The sequence below is a fragment of the Ischnura elegans genome, chromosome 1, assembly GCF_921293095.1.
Source record: "Ischnura elegans chromosome 1, ioIscEleg1.1, whole genome shotgun sequence".
In the NCBI taxonomy this organism is placed as follows: Eukaryota; Metazoa; Arthropoda; class Insecta; order Odonata; family Coenagrionidae; genus Ischnura; species Ischnura elegans.
Genome location: NC_060246.1, coordinates 142,660,822 through 142,683,453, shown reverse-complemented (window position 1 = coordinate 142,683,453; position 22,632 = coordinate 142,660,822). Strand labels below are relative to the sequence as shown.

Below are 22,632 nucleotides of genomic sequence, written 5' to 3'. Positions count from 1 at the left end.
ATTTTTTCGAGTTTATTTTTACAAAGCATACTACTCATTGTCAGTATTTCGTCGCAGAGCGTTTCCCGGAAAATATCAGGACTTCAGATAAAGATGGAATTAGTGGTATAGATAATTTGGGTGAGAAGGGAATATACCATATTGATCCAGATATCCCGCTAGTTCATACCAGTAACTAGCTCCGCTTTGGTGGATGCAACAATATTCTCCTGGGACATTTTTACACTCCCTGGCCCGGTATTCATGTCCTTAATTTTCACTGCGTTGGCAGCCCATATTTGATTACTTTGAAATTATTCAAGTTATGCTGATGTTCAACGAGTTAAATAATATTCTTATAAACACAGAAATTCTGAAATCATTATGTACCGTGTAGTATTGGATTTTTATGTACGTGATTGGAAGATCATTGGTGCTATTTCATTTCTGAGTTGCTTACCACCCTTTTAATAATTATGCCCCACCGGTTTCATCACGAGTGAAAGATAAAGTTATGACTTGCTTGCGAGGGTTTCAAGAAATTTCGCATAGGGGGCCAATTTCAGTGAAATTCATTTGAAGGCGCCTGGAAAACAATATATTATTCGAAAGCGACTCCTGTAGTAGTTCAGAAAGATCTAAACTTGTTAATCAATTGCTTACTCAAGGGTAAGCATCACTCCCCCTCTAATGGTCTGATTTTCTAGCACGTTAGGCGTTTGAAGTTTAGCAATCATAATGAAAATTTCAGGATATTTATTATTAGATCTTATCAATAATTATCTGAGTTTTAAAGATGACAGTTTTACCTCACGGAATATACGTAAGTAAACTTTTCATAAAAATAAATAAACTGTCGCCGGGTTCATTTACAATTAGTGTAAAATTTCGGCAGTTGTGTACATAGATCCTCATTCTGACGGGGGGGGGGGGGGGGGGGGGAGGTCCCTTTTATTTGCCCCTGAGGGGACAACCATTAGCTAAACAGTGGTTTGGCCCCAATGGAGAGCTTAACCTCGGTGATGAGTGACGAACGCGCCCATCAGGACACTTAAGGAATATTCGTTACATTCAGTTCTAAGGTAATTTCGGCACTTCAAATTTGTCTATATGTCTCATTTGTATCGTGATTGGGAATAACTTAGAATGATGGATCGATAACAGTAGTGTTGTCTGAGATGAATATAAATAAGGCTTGGTTAACTCATCTGGAACAAGAACACCGCGGTTATGTCCTCTTGTGTGATCCATGCTTCTGATTTGCACTACGGCACTGATTTTTTTCTTTATGGTGCTCATTTAGGGGGTAAGGGTGGGCGGGCCCTCTCGACTCCATCTTTACGTTCCTGACGGTGGAGAATGAGCAGAACTGAGTAGTTTTCCTCGCGACATAACACGGATTATATATTCGTGTCATTTAATTTTCTCTCTAAAATTTCTATTTTCGAGATAAAGGAGTATTGAAAAAGGTGTACTCCATTTTTTTTAAACATTCAATTCGTCAGTAAATCCTCATATGAAAGTTGTCTCCCTCCTTTTGAGAACGCCTCTTGTCATCCGTGAGCCAATCATTTAGAGCTGGCTGATACCGACGAAATATTCTCATTGATTTTCGTTCATTTCGTGCTACCTTCCCGTTCCTAACCTACTCATGTGACATCAATACTTGAGATTAACTTGGTTTTCTGTCGCCTCCCCAAATAACAAATTCATTCGGTCTGAAAATATTTCTTAAAAGTGGGTTTGTAGAAAGTTCGGGCGTGTGATATAGCTTCGGAATTTGTTGCCAAATGAAATACAATCTTAGTGTAGTATAGAATTTATTGGATTACATATAATTTTTCGGCTGAGGATGTCTTTCTTTTGATTGGTATACAGGACGCATATCAGGCTCAAAAGGTAAATTATTTGTAAGTTCAACAGATTCAGGCTTCAATTGGTGGAAGTTAGACATATTTAAATAAATAAAAGATCGAAGCACTTTTCCACAAGAATTTTTAATGCGTACAACGCGTTTCGTCTCACTGAGCCATCATCTGGTTGGTCTATTTTATTTTGACCGAAGGCTTTCCTCCAACGAGTAGGCGTGACTTATTTCGTGTTGCGTCATCAGTTTGTGAGGGATTAGTTCCGAGTTTTATCTGTGATACTCTAACCGCGTAATCAAAGTTTTAGGAGACTTTGTTTCCAGCCAATAATTTTGTCTCATTTAAGGCATTGAACGTTTCATTTTCTTCTGCATTTAAAATTAAAAAGAAAGCTATATTTAGAAGAAGGATTATCAAACAAGTTGCTGTATTTTGGCATTTACTTGTCTGTTATATTTAGAGGTATGATGCTAAGATGTATGATGCTAACAGCAAGGGATTTATACTTAGATGTAAATCGTAGTAATCGGAGGAAAAATGGTTTTCAACATTTCCGACGGTAGTATTGCATAATATGAAAAAAATGATGCTAAGAAACACACTGTAAAATTATTCCAAGTGCATGCGTGAAAACTTAGTCATAAAATTACCATGCATAATCCGTTCATTATCAAATTGAATTACACCCAAGGGGGGTTAAATATAATTTCCTTAATTTTGCCTTGATGTGAGCATATGACCTTGGTAGACGGTCGACTCACAGCACCATAGTTGGAAGGAATGTTTTCGACAATCACTCAGAATAGGGAAGCGCTCATCACCTCCGTCACTTATTTTTACGATTTTTGAAACCGTTTAGTAGTATGTCTCAACCTAACCTTGGCCAGCAGACGTATTACTAAACAATCCTAAGCCTTACCCAGACCAGCCTTGTTTGTCTAGTAACATGTAATTTGAGTAAGATATTTACGATCCCATATCGCTCTCCCAACGATCAGGGATACTGAAAGCGTGCCTGAAATTGAAAATTCAAATACCCATCTATTCTGCAGCAGTTTCCCTCTATAGCTTTGTGAGAGGTCAGTTGCATTGCCAAACTTCGTTATCATATCATTTAGCCGAATCTTATCGTCCATAGCCGTTTAAATACAGCGATTCAGGACTGGCTTCCTTCAGTTTAGGGAGAAATGAGTCATACACCACAGAACTCTCTTGATGGGTCTAATTTTGTGCTACCTTTTGAATATCCTCTGTGACCTATTCCTTTTGCATCCGTTAATGTATGATTGAGGTAAATTGAAATGACTCAGGTCCTATAAAAACTTTGTGGAATTCTGACTTTAACTGAAAAATAAAGTAATTATCTGTAACGAATTTCATCTTAAATTCATACAACCCAGGATTAGAGATATCTGTACATCATCACAACAATATGGGACGAGATCCTAAATTTACTGCCAGCACTGACTGGGCTGCCGAATATCGGAATGGATTGACATACTGGCGCTGCGGTAGGCGCTGTAATTTCGGAACGGTCGAGAGCAGTCATCCTGACATTTATTCAGCGGAAATTTTGCACTAATAACGGGAATAACAATAATATCAGCAATTTGAATTCTGTTGAATGCGAAAGGTCTGGTAACTGAATAGAATAAATCACAGACTTGTTGGAATTAAGAGCAAAATTGCACAAAAAATACAACTAAAGTATGCAATAACATCACGAAAAGTATATGTAGCATACCTTGCAATTTGCAAATATTTGCAATTTGTAGGTTTTGATTTGTTGAGCGCTGTAAGTTATTTTGCTCTTCATTAAGACGAATCGTGTAAAACACATTTTTAAATGCATGAATGTAGCCCTTATGTTGCAAGCTTAAGTCTCAGGAGATGATTCTGCATTCATTCCTGCCTTCACCTTCCTCATAACCCGTGAATTGAACAGCTTTGTGATCACTTTCTGAAGCGTGGACATACCGCAAGAGAAAACAGTTACGTCAAAGCACGGGGACAATTTCAAGTGAACGTGCTACGTTTAAATAGCTTCCAGGTAAAGTCGTTATGGATGAGAGCGAGAAGTCGGGTGTGAAGGGCAATTTGAAGGACGTCCGTTGCGATTACTGTTCGGATGCAAGTCTTCTCTTTCGCACACAAAGCGCGACTGTTTCCTGACGTTCCCCAGTTTTCAGTCTCTTGCAAAGCCTCTGGACGCTGGACACGAAAAATGGCTCATCCTCCTGCTCCGTGGGCGATTGAACCACTGAGGCATTGGTCGCATCGTCTCATAGCCGCTATGATCCAGCTCTTAACGTCAGCATTCGTACGTGAGTGATCCTTTGGGTGACTTCACTAGGATCCATCTGTCTACCCAGCCCTTAAAATCTATCCATTGATAGTATTAAATGTTACAGACAGATTTTTTGCCAACACTCATCGGAAATTATGCTTGGAGTTAATTTTTCCTTGCGTGAAATTCCATTGTCATCATAAGTCAACACTCCTAAGAGTGAAATTTACAATTTTTCACGATTATAAATTGTATTACGACATAGGTTTCGGTATTTAAGGTGAAGATGTAGTAGCATTGAAACCTAGGTCGTAATAAATTTTATAATGATGGAAAGCCTACCTGCTAGCCCCTTCATACTGACGTGTTTCTTTTCTTTTACACCCAAAATAACTTTTCGTAGTTAATGCTACTCATTGGAACCATCCCATCTTCTCGTCAACCTGTCGTTCAACGATTGTCTTCATCAGCCCATCATGCCTCACAATGTGGCCAACTAATTGGTCACGTCCCGTTTCTTAATAGTATTTCTTAAGACTGCTCCGATCTCCTACTCGTCTTAGCACTTCCTCAATACGTAATCGGCCGATCCATTTTATCTTCATCATTCTTCGGTAGCACCACATTTCGAATGCTTCCACTCTTGACTTCTCTGCTAATGTCAACGTCCAAGAGTCGCTCACGTCCAGAAACATGCTCCATATGTAGGACTTAATGCACTGTTTCCTTATTTTGTAGAACGGCCTCTACGCATGTGCATTCTACTGCCTCCTGCTTGTCCATCGTTGGTTAATCGGCTTCCTAAATACCTTTACATAATGAGTTCGAAGAGCTTTCCGAGTTGTAACATGAGGACTAGTTGATAATTCTTTTCCATCCTCTCTAAATCTCGCGATTAGTCCAGCAAATTTTCTATCCAACATTCCGCAGGGCGTTTTTTTCGGAGTTTCCCTTCACCCAGTCGACCTTCATTGTTCTTCCGTTACCTCAAATTTTCATTGTTCTCAATGTTGCTTCTTCTTGGGATCTCACTGTCCATGATTTATTGATTTGATCCAAATGCGGATATGGCCCGCAATCACGGGGAAATTATACCCGAAAGTATGGAATTGAAAGTATTTGTCCCCGGTGGGGTTAGATACGGCACGTTGGTTTTAGTTTCCGGATAGAACCCCTTTTGGTTCAAACTTCGTTTTTAATGCTGCAATTTCTACTCTCTTTTAGAATCTGCTGAATATTTTGGAAATATTCTTTCATGTGCCGCTATTCTTAAAAATTTCATCGTTCGCACCATTCATAGTGGTGCTAACCGGTGTTTGTGTAGTGACCGGTAATTTTCGTGACGTTTTACTCGTTTGAAATCAACGCTTCCATCTTGAAATGTTCATGAATTTTAAAGCACACCCTTTCCAACATTTGCCTATACCTCAGGTTTGAAAGTCTCTCCTCAATATTTTCTCAGGTACAATTTTTTTACATTTGAGATATAATGTAATATCGACAAACATCAGCTCCATTTGTTTTGAAAATATCAAAATTTAATTGTAATTTTTAAACAAGCGATTTCTCGCAAAAAGATCCTCCCAAATCCCCTCCCCGTTTGATTGATATGTATGTGTACTCATTTTTAATTGTTGTAAATGCTTCCTTGACATTTTTGTGGAGTACTGCCAATGCATTGGCCTGGCCCATCCTTACTACCGTAGGCATCGTTTCTATTTGTACCCAATCAGGGAACAGCTAACTAGTTATTATTGTATTTTTTCTTATGTTTTCGTCTGGTCTTTTGCATGTATATTCCCCATCGAAGCACTAGAATTGTCCAAAGACTTGAAGACTTGAAGCATCGTGTTTTCGCCTTGCCATTTACATTTCCCGCAGAGTGGTTAGCGGGATAACGAGATAAAGCTCATCAGTTAAGGAATGTCCATTGTTACTTTTAACAGTAGTAATATTGACATCTCATCATCAGAAAAGTTATTTTATGCGGAAACCTTTTTTTGCCCAGTGAAGTTTATTTGCGGATTTTTTTATTAACAGTATTAGATCATCAATTGGTGGCTAATATTTACGCTGGTTTATTTATGCTCGTTGTTTTCAAAATAACAGTGCAACCTAACTCAGCAGTTGTTTTACTTAGCAGATGCAGTTGTTAGTGAGCCATAAGTTGGGTTTAACTTTACCATTCCCGAGACTCTACTTAGGCAGTTGATTTAGGAAGGTGCAATCATATGAGGGCTTGAGGTATCCCGGCCAAGTTCAAACAGCCGAACAGTGAACTTCCACGAGTTCTTCCCAAGGGCACTGATGACGCTCGCCGCGGGCGTTGAATTCGATTTTGCGCGTGAGATTCGAATGCAACGGGGATTAGTGAATGTTTGCGACGAAGCAGCGCGTTCTCCTAAATCGCCACTCTGAACATTGGGAAACAAGAGAACGCTGGACGGCGTGGAGCCCGCGCTGTACAGGCGCCACATCGGAAGTTTATGGCCGGTGGCGAAGTTGCTCGTCTGCGTAGCCTCGGATACGTGCTGTTACTCCCTTTTTTCAATCTCTGAGTTTTACCCCCGAGCTTTATCTTTTGCGCAGAGGAAGTGAGCAATAGAGTCGAGTCCATAAATAGAAGATTCGCGATTGCATTGCGGGTTCAAATTGGGACAGGTGGGGTTTTTGCCCGACTTTTTTTAGAAAAGGGAGGAGGAGTCGGGGAGGAACTTCCTTTCTGTCACAAAGATTTGTTGCGCTACGTTGATGACATAAATGGGTCGTCATATGGTTATTGCCCTGCCATATGCGTTGGTTGGGTAACATTTGCCTAGCTAGCTCATTAGGTGAGCGGTATATTTTACTAATATCTCATTAAATTTTTATAAGATTATACGCAAATATAAAAAAAAACTCCCTGATAGATTTATTATTCAAAATAAACGCTCGATAAACCTAATTTACCGTGTTCATTTGTTATTGTAATGTTAATTCCCAAAAATTAAGAGAAAAATCAATGGAAAAAACTAATACGTAAACCAAACGTTAAATAAGAGGCTGCATTCTCATTAATAAAAAACGAGCGTTCTGGTTAAAATATAATATTTTCACCATTGAAATTTGATAAATCTGACCCAAATGCATAGTTAAATGCATGCATTTGCATACATTAGAATATTTCCACATTTCAAACTTGGCTCACTTCGTCCATGAAATTACTTGCTTGTGGTGTCCTCGGCATAACAGCAAATAATTCCTATTAAAAACCATCTAAATACTTCTGCACTGATAACTAATCAAATAATTGATTGCCATTCAGTTTTTTGTCGCTCTCATATTTGAATTTTCAATTATTGCTAATTAAGAAAATAATGACAATTAAATTCAAGTCCTAGTATTTACCTCGGATATGCGAATCATTAAAATGCTCAAATATTTTTTTATAATTATTTGTCTGTATCTAACAGAATATTTATTCACTGAAAATTCTAAACCTGATAACGACTCGATTTTTTTCTGTAGGCTCCTCGATTGATGATGAATTGAATCGAACAAGAGAATATCAAACCTTAATTTTTCCCCTATGGATTTTAAACACGCTTCAGTTTATTCCCTCCAACTTCTTCCAGCATTAACTTCAGCACCCTCTACAATTTACTTTTTCATATTTTTCTCTTTCCCTCAGAGCCTGTGATGGAAGACCCCAAGGCCCAGCAGACTCCCCTGAAGAAGAAGCGTCGAAGCCGGGCCGATTCGATCCGCGAGGCCCTCCCACCGGGCCCGCTTTCCTCGATCGCCAAGAGGGCCGCCAGGCAGGCCCTTAGCTTCGTGCACATCCTCACGTGGATTCCCAACTACTCTAAAGATGACATAGTTTGCGATGTCATTGCTGGTATTACGATTGGCCTCACGATGTTGCCCCAGAGCATAGCATACGCACTCTTGGCTGGTCTCAGTCCACAAGTGAGTGGTATCTCAAGTTGTTCAACATCTGATGACTGTTGAGTGCTAATGATTAGTGAATGTTTGTGACGAAGCCGGGCCGATTCGATCTGCGAGACCCTCTCACCGGGCCCGCTTTCCTCGATCGCCAAGAGGCCCTTAGCTTCGTGCACATCCTACGTGGATTCCCCCGTGGATTCCTTTGCCTTGAGACTAAGAATATTCCCCACCTCTTTTATATTAGTTTATCTTTCAAGTGTGGGATTCTCTTTATTATTATGTAGTGATTCCTCCAGGTGAAGTCTTTTACGCCAGATATGAACCCTTTTACCTTCCTAAGTTGTTCGAATCTTAAGCCCTTATTACACCAGAATACCATAGAAAAATGAGCATCTATTGGCCAATTCTTTCTCATTCACACTTCGCTGGATTACAATTCTCCTCCACGACATTAAAAAACATTTCTTTAATAAGAAAAGGTATTTTGCATTGCGTAGTGCAGATTTTTATGCATTTTATTATATTTTAGGAATAACAGGAAAGTTTTCGGAAAAGTCACTTCCTTCTGGTTACTCAAATATATTTTACTGAAAGCTTACGTTGCATATCCTACATTCGAAGCTCAGAGTTATTGCAAACATTTCTAGGTAACTCAAGTCATTTTCCCACTATCAGGACTTTTTCTCTCTCCTTTGGAATTTGGAATCCATCTTTTATGAAGTTTGTAATTTGGCGTTATGGTTTCACAAAAGTTCCTAATTGCGTCGCTGAATGTAAAATGATCCAAATTTCACCAGAAAATAAACTATCGTTATGTCTGCTGACAGAAATTTATTTTTGACGTCGAAATAAACTACATCGAAATCGTTACATATCAATGATTTTCCTCACAGTTGAAAGTACACCATTGCAAATGTATGGAACAAAAAATGGAACACTCTGCCCTCACCGTCGCGCTATGGATGCGTTCGAAAAGCGATTACAAAACCCCCTAAGTGACAGCATTCGTTGGAATGACTGGGGCCTAATTTATGTAGTCACCTTGGCTTGTCTTATGAAAATGGAGGCGGGTAAGTATCAAGAGTGCTCGCAAACAAAGACGTGATTGAGAATTGAATAGGGATGGGGTGTCAGTCGTTTGAGTAAATATTTCTTTTCCAGAATCAGAATTTTCCATTGAGGACCTCGAGTTGAGTATCCCTCTCTGTTCCTTATCATTTCCGACCGCTGTTCTTAAGCTTACTCGTATGGTATGACACAGGTATAAGTCTTACTCGTTATCTAAACATGAGTTTTTGTTTGACCTGGAGGAAATCGTAGATGAGGTGTTCATCCAAAAGGTACACACTATTGCCATGGAAACGACCTTTCTTATCAGAGTTCAACTCCAACGTTTCCAAAATCATCCGCCTTCCGTGTAAAATGTAAAATCATGGTTTTTATATTCTCTCTTAACTCCAGGGGTCTACTGAAGTGTACTTTTTCGCGTTTTGATTCCTCACCTTGGTATGTCAAGGCTTCATTCCACTGGTGAATCTTTTTTTTCCTTCTCTTCCCTTCCAACCTACAGGCTTCCTACAACCTCTATTAATAATATATCAAGGATCTCTTATCCATCACCCCCAATTCTTCTCTATGCATTTTGTCGCCTTATCTCCTCACAATTTTCCTTTACTTACCAGCTCATCCTCGTTTATTTGTCCCTACGGTCCACCTTCTTTACTCTCCTCCACATCCTCGCCTCAAAAGGATGGAGTATCTTGTCATCTTTATTGCTCCATAGTCCTTGCCTCTCCTCCGTATCCCGTGACACAATTTACTCATCTCCTTGCCCATAATTTTATTAAGCCCTCTTAGAAAGTGATTGTATGGTATCAAATTCGGAAGAGACGGTCTGCTGATGTCATTTGCGGCATCAAGGAAGGGTAGGGAAGGAAGGGTGGCGAGAAACACGGCGTCGGCCTAAACTCGATCTTAACGAAAGGCGCCAAGGGGACCGCTGCTTAGCGTCCCATCCGACGGACGGAGAGCTTTATTTTAGGCGCTCTCCGCAAAGCGCACAAACGAAGTTCGGGCTGTTTTCAGCACTCTCATGTTACATATCGCCTCTTAAACCAAAACTCTTTTCTTCATAACCCTTAAAACTGCAATCTTTTCTACTGCAACTTATATCCAAGCACGAGTACATCGAATCAATCATGAATTTAGTGAATGAAAAATCGAGATTGCAACGTTACTCCCTTTTCTTATCGGAAAATTTTTTATAGCTGAATAAAATCAACTGATCTTGGCGTTACTTGGTTGAACGATGAAATGTTCATGGTGAAACAAAACCCAAGTGCTGTTCCACAAAATTTTTGCAAACATTTTGTCTTGATAATGTCGCTATAGACGTTAAAACTAATTGACAGAAAATAAAAAAGTTTGTGGAACAGTACTTGGTTTTTGTTTCACCATGAACTTTTATAGTTGAGTCAACTATCACCAATGTGTTAGTATATCTCGATCTGTGGCCATGAAATTTCGGATGGTTTTTAATAAATTTTCTTCATAACCAGATTGAAGAACATTATACAACGTAGCATGTTTTTTAGAACGTCGCGTTATTACAGCAAAATTAGGTTCTCAAACAGTACACACTATTCGGTGGACCCAGTTTAAACTGGATTCTGAGGAATGCTCTGTATTTTATTTCAGTATGGGTTGTATTCATCCTTCGTTGGCACTCTAATTTACATTGTGTTTGGGACTGTGAAAGAAGTCTCTATTGGACCTACCTCATTGATGGCCCTTCTCACCTACGAATACACCCGGGATCACCCTGTGGAGTTCGTGATACTATTAACATTCCTCACCGGATGCATGGAACTTCTTTTTGGAATTCTCCACTTAGGTAAGCGCCATTAACTATTTTTTCGGAATTTATTTTTTATTGATTACCATACGCCAAATTTTAACAAAATTAAGAAAATACTAATGCGTTTAATCCAATTTATTGTAAGTTGAACCATTATTTCAAGATCCCGCATAATGTATTTTTTTCAACCAAAAATAATTCATTTCTGGTGATAATATTCCTCGATCACATTAGCTACCATTTAATATATATCCTTTTTGCATGAGAAAGGCGGTTTAAGGAAATGATTGTGTGTAAGGTTCATTTAATCATTTGTGGGTATTTGCTTGTTTTTTTTTCAAGGCAGCATTCTTTGTAAATGAAGGAAAAAAGGCTCCATACTAATGTATCAAGGGTCCCTGTAAGAGGGATTTCAAAAATACTATAATATACGCACTTGAAAGGATCCTATCGAAAGTAACTAAAAATCTTCCGGGCGTAGTTGTAAATAGTAATAGTTGTTGCGAACAGATTAAAATTTAATCAAGAAAATGTTGAACCTTACCTTACCAAGCAAGAAATGCAATCGATTTATTATTCGATTTCTTTGTATGGATTGTGGATTAAATATCTTGACTACCATTTCAATTGGGTTCCATCATTATTTGTGGCTATAGAGACCTGTATAACCTATAGCATGATTGCAGAATACATTTAATGCCAAACAAGTATCAATTTCTACTTGCAGAATACGCAAGTTTTACTTTCAAGGCAGAAAATATGTTTATCCACTAAAAAAATTGAACCCACAGGTGTTCTTGTGGACTTCATATCAGCCCCAGTAGTGTCTGGATTTACTGCCGCAACGTCCGTTGTCATCGGCGAAGCCCAAATGAAAGGTCTTCTTGGCATTAAATACAAATCTGTCGGATTCGTCGACAATGTTTGGAAACTTTTCTCTCACATGAAAGAAACAAAACCTGGAGATGCCATATTGGGAGTGTCTTCCATGATTTTTCTTCTATCCTTCAGGGTAGGTATTTACTTCAGTCTTATTTATTTGGATTTCCAGAGAGACTATACACAAAACAGAACCCACGCTAGGTTAAAATATATATGTCATATCCAATGTTTTGTTTTAAATTTGTATTAAACTGTAAATCTCATCTCAGCGCACTTATGGATAAATTGGATAGTTTTAATGGTTGGCTTTCAAATCAAAATGAGGGTATTTTTTATTTACATGTCTGAACACATGTGTTCTTTCATTAGTAGAAGCTGAAAGATATTCCAGTTGGCAAGTTATTCTCCGATGGGAAGCTGCCTAACGAATCCAATCCAAAATCCAGAGTGGTGGAAAAGATACTGTGGTTTTTAACAATTGGTCGCAATGCATTGATAGTTTTAATTGGAGGAATCCTGTCTTTTGTATTTGAAAGGAATTGGGGTGTAGCGCCTTTCGCTTTGTCTGGTGAGTGCTTTTTTCTAATTTACTTGTAATTGAACGTTTTTTTAGAAAGCTACTCTACAGAAAATTTGATTTTTATGCCGCCATGGGTATATCCCAAATGAATTGATCCCAAAAAGCATTCAATACTCTGTGAAATAGTACAGTTCAAATTTACCTTTTTTTCCTGAAAATTGACTTTTGTGTGATAAATTACGAACCTGCCTATTTAATGTCTATTAAATTCACAGTTAATGCCATGCTCAATGCATAATTATTATTAATTTCACCGCAATTAACGCATCAAGTTAGAAATGTATCACATTACAGCGATGCGCCGCCTTAACGCATGCATGGTGTTCACCTTATTGTGTATTGGCTTCTTTGAAGTATATATTCCTTGGCTCTGCTATCCTTGATCGACCATGGGAATCAAGGAATCTGGATAGTATAGTGGTCCGGATAGCCAAGGGTCCTTGGTTCCATTCCCGGTCCAGAGGAATTTTATTTCCATAGCCATGGTGAATTCATTTGTAGTGTTTAGTCTAAAATTTATTTTAAATCTGTCCAGTACTCTGCTTAAGACATCACACATGATTTCAATTTTTTTCTTATCAGGTCAAATTGACCCAGGTTTCCCGTCGTTTCAACCTCCGCCTTTTCAAGCAACTTACGCAAACACCACATATAGTTTTGGAGAAATGGCTTCAGAATTGGGAACAGGAATATTAATAGTTCCTGTTGTAGCTGTGCTAGCTAATATAGCTATCGCCAAAGCATACGGTAAGCATATACCAAATATGTTTATGTTGAAGAGTAAAAAAGATACAGATATTTTTTATATTTCTTACCAGATAAATTTTGAGGATACATCTTCAAACCGTATGGATACACTATATCTTACCATTTCCCCATTTATCATTAACAGTAAATTCCAGTAGTTTCTTTTGAATAAGCCAGATGATGGTAAAATATTTTGATTTAACCACAAATTCTTGGAATCACAATTCCCGATTAAGCACTTTATATAAACTTTTTGATTGGTAAATGAGCCAAAGTTTAATTTTTCTCTATGTTTTGAGCAATATCGGGAATTTAAATGATCGTTCAGGTTTTTAAGCATGTAAGCAATTTATTTTTCTTTGCTAAAATAATTTTTGGCGTCATTCATATTTTCTTTTTTTAATATTGATATCCTCCATCCTCCATCGTTATTTCAATCGTCTGTGAGGATTATGGCAGTGTATGGTGGTCAATATTTTTTACGAGTGACCGTTTCTTTGCGGGTGCATTTGCGAAAGAAATGTTCTTAGGTCTTCCACCAGGTGAATTGGTGTATTTCTATCCACGTATCGACCAACGAGTCACAGGTGAAAATATACATGAAAATGGAGCAATTCAACCGAGACGAGAAAAGTTCATTTTTCTTTATTTTTTAAGGATATCTCTACTTAGAATTCAGACATGCGTCATAATGCTAGGTAACATTTTGTAATAATTTTTCTCTTTATATTCATGCAAATCCGTGTGTGACATTTTTCTATAATTAAATATTTTTATTATTTTTTAGTATTTCTAGACTTATTCATCATTAATCATTCTATGGAAAAATAACGTGATTGGTCAAGACGTCTTATTCTTCCATATGTGCAATGAGTTGTTGCATACATTGATATTTTTACTCCAAAAAACATGTTGTTTCAATCAGACTGCGTGGATAGGAAAAGGAATATAGATATTTCCTATCTTTTCACGTAAAAAAGATGAGAAAATCATATGTAACGGTCTGTTTCACAAGCTAAAATTAACGATCACTCATTCGTTGATTCAACCCGAAGGTTGGTTTGGATAGGCGAGGTTAGAGCCCACGCCAAACTAAGCCAGACATGCGAATTTGAAGCATTCTAGAAATTCCTTTCCCTATGCCACGTTGAGAAGTTTTTTTTTTGTTTTGTCTTCGGGCTTTGAACACGAGTCCCCTTTATCAACAGCCAGGCACGCTACTCACTAAGGCCTACCACGCTCTCCCAAAAAACGGTGTTGAAACTGATTTGATGATCACTGAAAACCAGTTTTGTTGTGAAGACATCATACTTCCACATTGATAAGGGCGTTTTGGAGGCTAAAATAGCGCTATTCGCACTTCGCTTGCCTTAATGTACGTCTTGACCTGCTCTTTTGAGCATAGTCTTCTGGCATTTTTAGCCTGTGCGAGTATCTTTACATGGGAGTGAGTAAGTGTCAAGTTTTGCATGTTGAGAGGTTGTGTTTGGTCCCTGCGGTCTTTTGCTCCATCCCCGCAAAACCAATCCAGTATAACCCGGTTCAGAGGCGTAGCGAGGGGAAGGGTACAGGGGGTCCGGACTCCCCCGAAATAGAAAACACCATTACTTTGCTGCATAAAAGAAAACAAAATATCGAAAAATCATGAATTTACTCAAGATTTCTTTGAAAAATAAAGTTATTTCGGTTTTTTAAGTATTAAAATTAGTTTAAACCCCTCTACTTAATACTATGTTTTTTCTAAAATTCCCCTCTGGTTTTGGACCCCCCCCCCCCCGAACGAAATTCCTGGCTATGCCACTGATGTGACGAATTAATTATTATTTAAAACTAGCGATGTTATTATGAAAGTTTGAGGATCTATGGAGTGGACCTAAATGAAAATATACCTGTGCCACGAATATAAAAATTTAATTTCTCAGAAAATAGGGAGGTATTATTCTCAAATTTGAGATAAAGGCTGGTAGTCCCAGGTCAGGATGATGCGTACAAGTGCAATAATTTCGGATTATGTGCTATTTTGTTCTACCATTTCCATTCAAGACCTTAGACTTAAGGTCCTCAAATTCAATTTGATGGCATTTTGAACTCAAATCATGACGAAGCTCCAATTATCTTTTTCCCTCAGCAAATGGAGGCACAATGCACGCAACTCAGGAGATGCTGACCCTCGGGCTTTGTAACATCGCGGGGTCGTTCGTCAGCTCTATGCCCACCTGCGGGGCCTTCACCCGTAGTGCCGTCAGCAGTGCCAGCGGGGTGCGCACACCACTGGCCGGACTATACACAGGTTAGATACAGCACCTTCATTTTCGTTTGCCGTAGCAATTGGTAATAATCAGGCAAGTAGCTGGGAGGGAAACTTGCGGGTTCATTTGCACTTGGAATTTGAATTGACCTGAAATGCCTTGATTTTTATTGCTGTTTTCCCATATAATGCATAAAAAAGGCATAGAGCTTCAGTGTGGCTCAATCAATTCATCGATGGTTTTAAAATGCATCTAATGGAGACAGGCGTCATGGTTAAACATGTTTAAAAAAATAAATTATGTGAAAATATGGTGAAGAGTCATTAAAACTCAATTCAACCAACTACTGACTCTAAGGGTATCAGATTTTGATAAAAATTTGTATGCTTGTATCATCGTCATAAACATTCCTTAATCCTAAGATTGGCTTGATGCAGCTCATCGCCTAGTTCTCCTAATGACTAATCTTTTACCGCCCACATAATTTCTCATCATAGGATAAAGAAGAATAAGAATTAATCTAGTCTAAATATTTTACGTTTTGTGGGGTAAAACTGGTACACAGTCGCATCGGCAGCCCAGAACTGTGTGATCCATTCATGTAGATAAAGTTATAAAATTTCATGAGTAACGAGGCATAAAACATAAAAATGATTTATGCGATGATTTATGCAGCAATTATGCAATCATTATTCTTTTCCACAGGAACTCTTATAATGTTGGCCCTGGGATTCCTCACTCCTTATTTTTATTACATTCCACGGGCAACTCTGTCTGCTGTCCTTATTTGTGCTGTGATGTTCATGGCTGATTTCGGCATATACAAGAAACTTTGGCGAACAAGCAGTAAGATTTTTTTTTTAATTCTAATATATTTTATTACCAAAGTATATGCCTTTGGAGCGCACGGCTTACAATATGAATCACGCCTTAATATATGCTTATATAAATTTTAATGGATACTTTGATTTCATAATTTAAATGTGTTCATAGAAGAAAGATTTTTGATCTATTCAAGCATGCCTCTTTATCGTTGGCTCAAGAACAGAATTCCTTAGGGTGCGATTCATAGACGACACTGAAATTGCTCACTTTACAAAGTCTCTCTTTACGGTAAAGTGAGACTTTAGCTAAAGTTCGTTTCAGAGTCGTTCCAAGGATCTCACTTTATAAAGTGGAACTTTAGCTCCTAAAGTCTCGATCATGCATTGAAATTTTTGAGTGTTGGCAATGAACGCTGCGAAAAAGTGAAGAAAAAGATGACACACGATATTAAATGCGTACTTGTTTACATGTTTCTGGCGACTGGGTTTTCGTGTTGTATTTTGCTAAGACTTATTAAGCTGTATTTTCTCGTTTTCTCATATTATGTGCAAATGTAAATGAATACTGCGTCATTGAAAGCTTTTCCCCACTAGCTATTTTGTACGTTAATGACTGAGTTGGCTGAATAAAAGATCACTTTTAATTAGCTTCGTGCATTGGTAATCCTTCGATGTTCCCAGCGAAGTAAATATTCAAATGCTGATGTTTTCACGTCATTTTATGATCATTTTCTATGATTAACTGCATACGGTTGTTTGGACTACATGTTAGTCGAAGTTTGATGGTGTACGTTCATTGAAGGTGGGTGAAATAGTGAAATTCTCTCGCGTTAACTTGAAACTGCCAATTAATTTGAAGATTTACCGATCAGTGGTTGTCTCAGTTGGACGCATATTTTGAATGAGGTATGGGTGTTTGTTGAATTCTTTTGTGCTTACCAATATTTTAATTCTTGGAATGTTGACCTAAGGGGTTATATATTCTAGAGAAATCGACGAGAATGTACAGTCAAGAATATCTATATCATCAAAACCAATGAATGAATGGCCACGCAATGAAACATGTTGAATGTGAGAATGGACTTATATCAATAAATATCTCTTTGTCTACTTTAAAAGATGCCTCGACATATGTGAATACCTAACCCGAGTATCCATACACGAATTTTGCAGTAAGAAAAGTCAGTGAAGTCTGTGATGCTGCGTAAATAACATTTCATAACAATCCTACATCCTCGAGAAAACATTGCTTTGCTGCTGATAATATGGCTATGAAGGAAAGTACGTTTTACTTTTTATTGCTGCCTTTCATGACGAGATCTTATATAATCATTTTAAACATGCAAATGTATAGTCGAAAAACGAAACAGAAACTCGACTCTAGTTTCACAATCACAGAAACATGTTAAGCGTGATATGGAGGCATACGGAAAGAGTACATTAAGCAAATATTGAATGAAAACGCTTAAAATGCAATGCAAGGTGTAGAAACTAGTATTTGGCTGGCCAAACGATATTATTTTGCCGACGAATTATAACGAATTTAAATTATGCCAACCTGTTCAACCAATTACTGTGTTGTAATTATCACACGACCGATAGAGTTAAACTTCAAAATATAAGAATTGGGTCATCTCCATCAATACCGACTCGATATATATTCAGGGAAAAGACATATATTACTTGTATGGTTATTTCTTGAAACGCGCCAGTTTGCTGCTGTGTTCTCACCAAAAAATTAGTTCATATTCATTTCCGTAACCCAAATATCTTCATATTTCAACTTCAATAACAGCCGGTGCAGCCATATTTATTCATCCGTAAAGGACACTTTAGCCCTAAAGTGAGCTCCGGTTGGGCACTTTACGGTAAAGTGACGATTCGGCCATTTTTCCTCTAAAGTGGCGTTTATGAAACGGAAAAAGCAGACTTTAGCCCGGCTAAAGTATACTTTAGCCTAAAGTTCCGTCTATGAATCGCACCCTTAATCATAAATGTGAAATTGTCTTGTGAAACATTTCTACTGTAAATATCCTAGAGCGTAAATTATGTTAAAATATTTTTTTTCATTTATTGCAGAGCGAGACTTTTTAGCTGCCATCCTTACATTTGTAGTGTGTCTCCTCCTTGGCATTGAAATTGGACTGCTGCTGGGCGTTGCTCTGAATTGCGGTCACTTGCTTTACTTGTGGGCGCGGCCAAGGATAAATGTGGAGCATAAGAAGGTGAATACCGAGAAAATGCGGCGCTCCGTTCGAGCTAGGCTGAGCTTCCCATTAAGTTCTTGCATATTTTATCACATTCGCTGAGGACAAATACAATGGATTATACGAATATAATTATCTACATCCAGAGGCTTAACCACGGGGGTGGGGAGTTTCCGGGTTACAACCCTGAATCTTTAAAAGAGGCGCCAAAAACGAGTAAGATGGCCTCAATTAATGAAACTCGTCAAAAATTACTTTTAGTCCGAAAAATCACGAGTTCGACGTAAAAAATTCCTAAATTTTACGGGAGAGGACCCCTTTCCCCTCGGATGTTTTCGTACTCCTCGGAAGGGCCCCGAAATATCCGTTAAAACCCTCATTTCAAAATCCTGGCTACGCTACTCTTTACATCCACGCACTGCCCCGAAAGCCGTCTCCATTGTCGTGTGGTGCTAGGACACCAGTCGTTACTAAAAAATAAATTAAATAGTCTTTGCTAGAGATATTTGAATTCTGAATCTTACCTAACATTTATTCAAGTAAATTATTGATCGGGGGAAAACAAATGCCTATACCTATCCGTAAGGAAAAACATTTCTCTTATTTTTTTTCGTTTTGTCAGAAACAGTTTTCTACTTTCGCACTTTTTGTCTTTTGAGAATGGCGCTACTACCGAAACCGGTCATTAAACAAAATATATATATTGGAAGTGAGTGAGTTTATTCTTTTACAGAAATGTTAGCGTTTACTTGTATCTGATACCATGCGTAATACCAAATATAATGTATTGTAGCCATTTACATATTCTTACTATCTCTATTTCTTTGATATTTAGATGCCGGGTGGACGAGATTATTTGATGGTCACTCTTGATACAGGCCTATACTTCCCAGCGATCGAATTCATCCGCATGGAGTTGGGCAGAATCGGAGTCAGTGAAGGCGACGGCGTTCAGCCACTGGTACTCAACTGCGAGCACTTCAAAGGCTTGGATTATTCTGCGGCTATGGTAAGCTCATTTCTATTGGCTCAACTTGATCCTGATCCTTCACAGTCTCCTATCTGAGAAGATTTTACACCATTATAGTGACCAAAGACACGCAGTGGTGGATCTATGATCAAATATCGGAGGATTAAGGGAGGGCAATATCCACCATTATATCCCATCACTTTTGGGCTGTAAACCATTAGAATGAAGACACTCATTTAGACCCGATATTGCAGTTAGATTCATCAATTCGGAAGACATTTGAAATAGACTATTTGGGAGAAAAATCCACTTATTCCGAAATTTAAGTCGAACTCATTCACGTTTGTTAAAGTTATTGACGTAATCAAAATTTTTCCTCGCTGTATAGCCTGGGATAGTGAATATTTCGTGGGGTCCGTTGTCAATGGGCGAAATCGAATAGTGATTTCGGCAAATTTCCAAAACTCCAGGGTATTTTAAGGCGTAAGTATCTTTGATTAATTAAAACCCATGCGGGGGGGTTCCTCACATAGCACTCGCAAAGTGAGAAATAGTACAAAATAATAATATTCCCGGTCTCGATTTGACAGACGATGTCTAATTGCGCAATAAAAACTTTTGGTGAACGAGTCCAGAGTCCATATCGAATGCGTCTTGTTTTGGGAGCTATGGTTAGTGTAAAATCCACTCGCCTACCCGAAAGAGGGATTTAAAGATTTTACCGATTGATTCAGTGTTCCATTTTTTATTGTTAATAGCAAAATTAAATCAACAAATTTTATATCCTTGACATTACCACGAGTACCACATCTCCCACAGCAGTGGGTCGAATGTTAACATAGGCGGATCCAGGGGGGGGGGGGGCACGGGGGCACGTGCCCCCCCCAGACCCTCAAAAATATGCAAGATATTTAATACGGTCCCATTATCATTGCATTCGTTTTGTATATCGAGGTATCCTTGTGCCCCACCCAGAATAAAATCCTGGATACGGCCTTGCTTGTGCCCCTCCCAGAAAAAAATCCTGGATCCGCCCCTGAATGTTAACTTTCTTCTTCTGGGTGAGAAGGGACAGGTACTCTTTTCGAAAACGATCCTTCAGCTGGGTTTGAATATTCTGCATTTTTCGGTAGCTCTGTTCAAGTCCTTGGGCAAAATTTCCTTCAGGGAAACCTCCAGGCATTGTACGTCTTAAAAACATGGATGGAGAGAGAGACACAAGATCATTTCCATCTTCGGTAATGGTTGTAAGTGGACGGTCATTGATGGTGGCAGCCACGCTTGCGATACAGGTGCGGAACTCATCAAATGACAACTTGCTCTTGCTGATCATCCTCTTCATGAGGCCCTTGACACTCCTTATGAGTCGTTCCCAGAATCCACCCCACCATGGTGCTGCTTCACAGGTTAGTATCCTCTGCAATTTCTTGACTTGACTTATTTTTGCGATCTCCTCCCATTCCAGTTTGTCGAATATGTTCTTTGCACCAATGAAGTTAGTGCCATTGTCGCTGTAGACAGTATTCGGTCTTCCGTAGTTGGCCACGAAACGTTCCAGAGAGTTGAGAAATGTCTCAGTTGATAATCCCGTAATGACATCCAGTGATACACATCTATAGACCTCACAAGTGTAGATCAAGATCCAAACCTGTCCATCTCGAATGATAAGTGGACGAGCCAGATCTACTCCCGTGGTCTGAAATACTTCACTGTCTTGCACACGAGCAACTGGGAGTGTTGCCGTCTCAACCTCAAACGCTTTTGCTTCATGCCTCCTACAAACCGGACATCGGTGAATGATTCTAGTGACAGTCTTCCTAGCACTGGTTACCCAATATTTCTCCCTCAGTTTCCCCACAGTTATCTGAATCCCTGCATGACAGTTGAAGAGGTGAATATCCCGAATAAGTCCTTCAACTAACGGATGATGCTGTGGTAAGAGAATGGGAGAGATGAAATCAGTTGTATCTTCCCGGTGTACTAATTTTGACTTAATTCGTAACAATCCATCGGTCCCCATCACCGTGACTAAGTTTTTAGGAACTCCTCCTTGACCATAGGCTTGACATTGAATCTCCTTCAATACTGTCTTCTCTGCCAGTCGAAGTTCCTTCGTTGATATGATGGGTGAAGTAATCCTTGTCTTGTTACGACAATTGTAAGTGAAGCGATGGACCGCTGCCCTGACTGTTACATTCTTCTGAGAAGAGGAAAATCTTGGAGCCGGAAATGGAGTAGAGATCATTGATACTGTCGTCTTCTTCCGCTCCTTGTTGATTTCATCCTCGTCAATTTCAGCTGATGTATGACATGGCCAATGTTCCTTACTCAATGTTAACCATTTAGGTCCTTCCCACCACTTTCATTCAACCAATTTTGCCGGAGTACACCCTCGTGAAGGCAGATCTGCTGGGTTGTCTTCTCCAGGTACATGATTCCATTGGCTGGTAGTGGTGATGTCGAGAATTTCCTTGACGCGGTTCGACACAAACTTCTCCCACTTGTTACCTCTTTTGATCCATGCCAGAACTGTAGTTGAATAACTTCTTCTTCTTCCTCGGCACTACAGCCCGGTATGGGCTTTGGCCTCCCTCAAGACGCCTGTCCATTCTCTCCTGTTCTGCACTTTCTCCCACCATCTGACAATCCCCATAGCCTTTATGTCTTCTTCCACATCCTGCATCCATCTTTTCCTCGGTCTTCCTCTTTTTCTCTTTCCATCCATATTGCCATGTAGAATCTTCTTAGGCATCCTTTCTTCACTCATTCTTTTTACATGGCCTTGCCAAGCTAGCCGTTGGGTCTTCACAAATCTCACTATCTTCGCCTCGGATAATATTTTCTATTTCCTTGTTTGTTCTTATCCTCCAAGTTACCCCATCTGTCACGGGACCATATATCTTTCGCAAAACCTTCCGTTCAAATATCCGCAGAGCTTGCTCGTTTCCAGCGGAGATGTTCCACGTTTCTGCTCCATATGTCACGACCGGTCTGATAAGTGTCTTATAGATCTTGAATTTCATCTCCTTAGATAGAAGAGTTGACTTCAGGAGCTTAATATTAGCAAAGCAAGCTCTATTTCCAGCCATTATCCTCTTGTTGATCTCTTCAGTCATTGAGTTCTTACAGTTTAAATTAGTAACGAGGTAGCTGAAATATTTTACATACTCAAAGTTGTACTACCCAAATGTAACGTTTTGGTCCATCTTCTGTCTTCCGTGGTCGACATTTTCATGTATTTCGTTTTTCTCTAAT

General features: G+C 38.9%; 1 protein-coding gene across 1 annotated transcript in view; it reads left to right on the top strand.

Moving 5' to 3' along the window:
- Window positions 1–4,022: 4,022 nt before the first annotated feature.
- Window positions 4,023–22,632, top strand: part of LOC124171313 (sodium-independent sulfate anion transporter-like) — a 29,250-nt gene continuing 10,640 nt past the window's right edge. Inside the window, exons 1-10 of the mRNA XM_046550464.1 lie at window positions 4,023–4,171; window positions 7,805–8,082; window positions 10,759–10,954; window positions 11,710–11,930; window positions 12,173–12,368; window positions 12,963–13,127; window positions 15,256–15,417; window positions 16,082–16,222; window positions 18,280–18,425; window positions 19,243–19,416. Of these exons, the coding sequence (XP_046406420.1) occupies window positions 4,072–4,171; window positions 7,805–8,082; window positions 10,759–10,954; window positions 11,710–11,930; window positions 12,173–12,368; window positions 12,963–13,127; window positions 15,256–15,417; window positions 16,082–16,222; window positions 18,280–18,425; window positions 19,243–19,416 (1,779 nt within the window). The 5' untranslated portion in view covers window positions 4,023–4,071. The remainder of the gene's footprint in view (window positions 4,172–7,804; window positions 8,083–10,758; window positions 10,955–11,709; window positions 11,931–12,172; window positions 12,369–12,962; window positions 13,128–15,255; window positions 15,418–16,081; window positions 16,223–18,279; window positions 18,426–19,242; window positions 19,417–22,632) is intronic.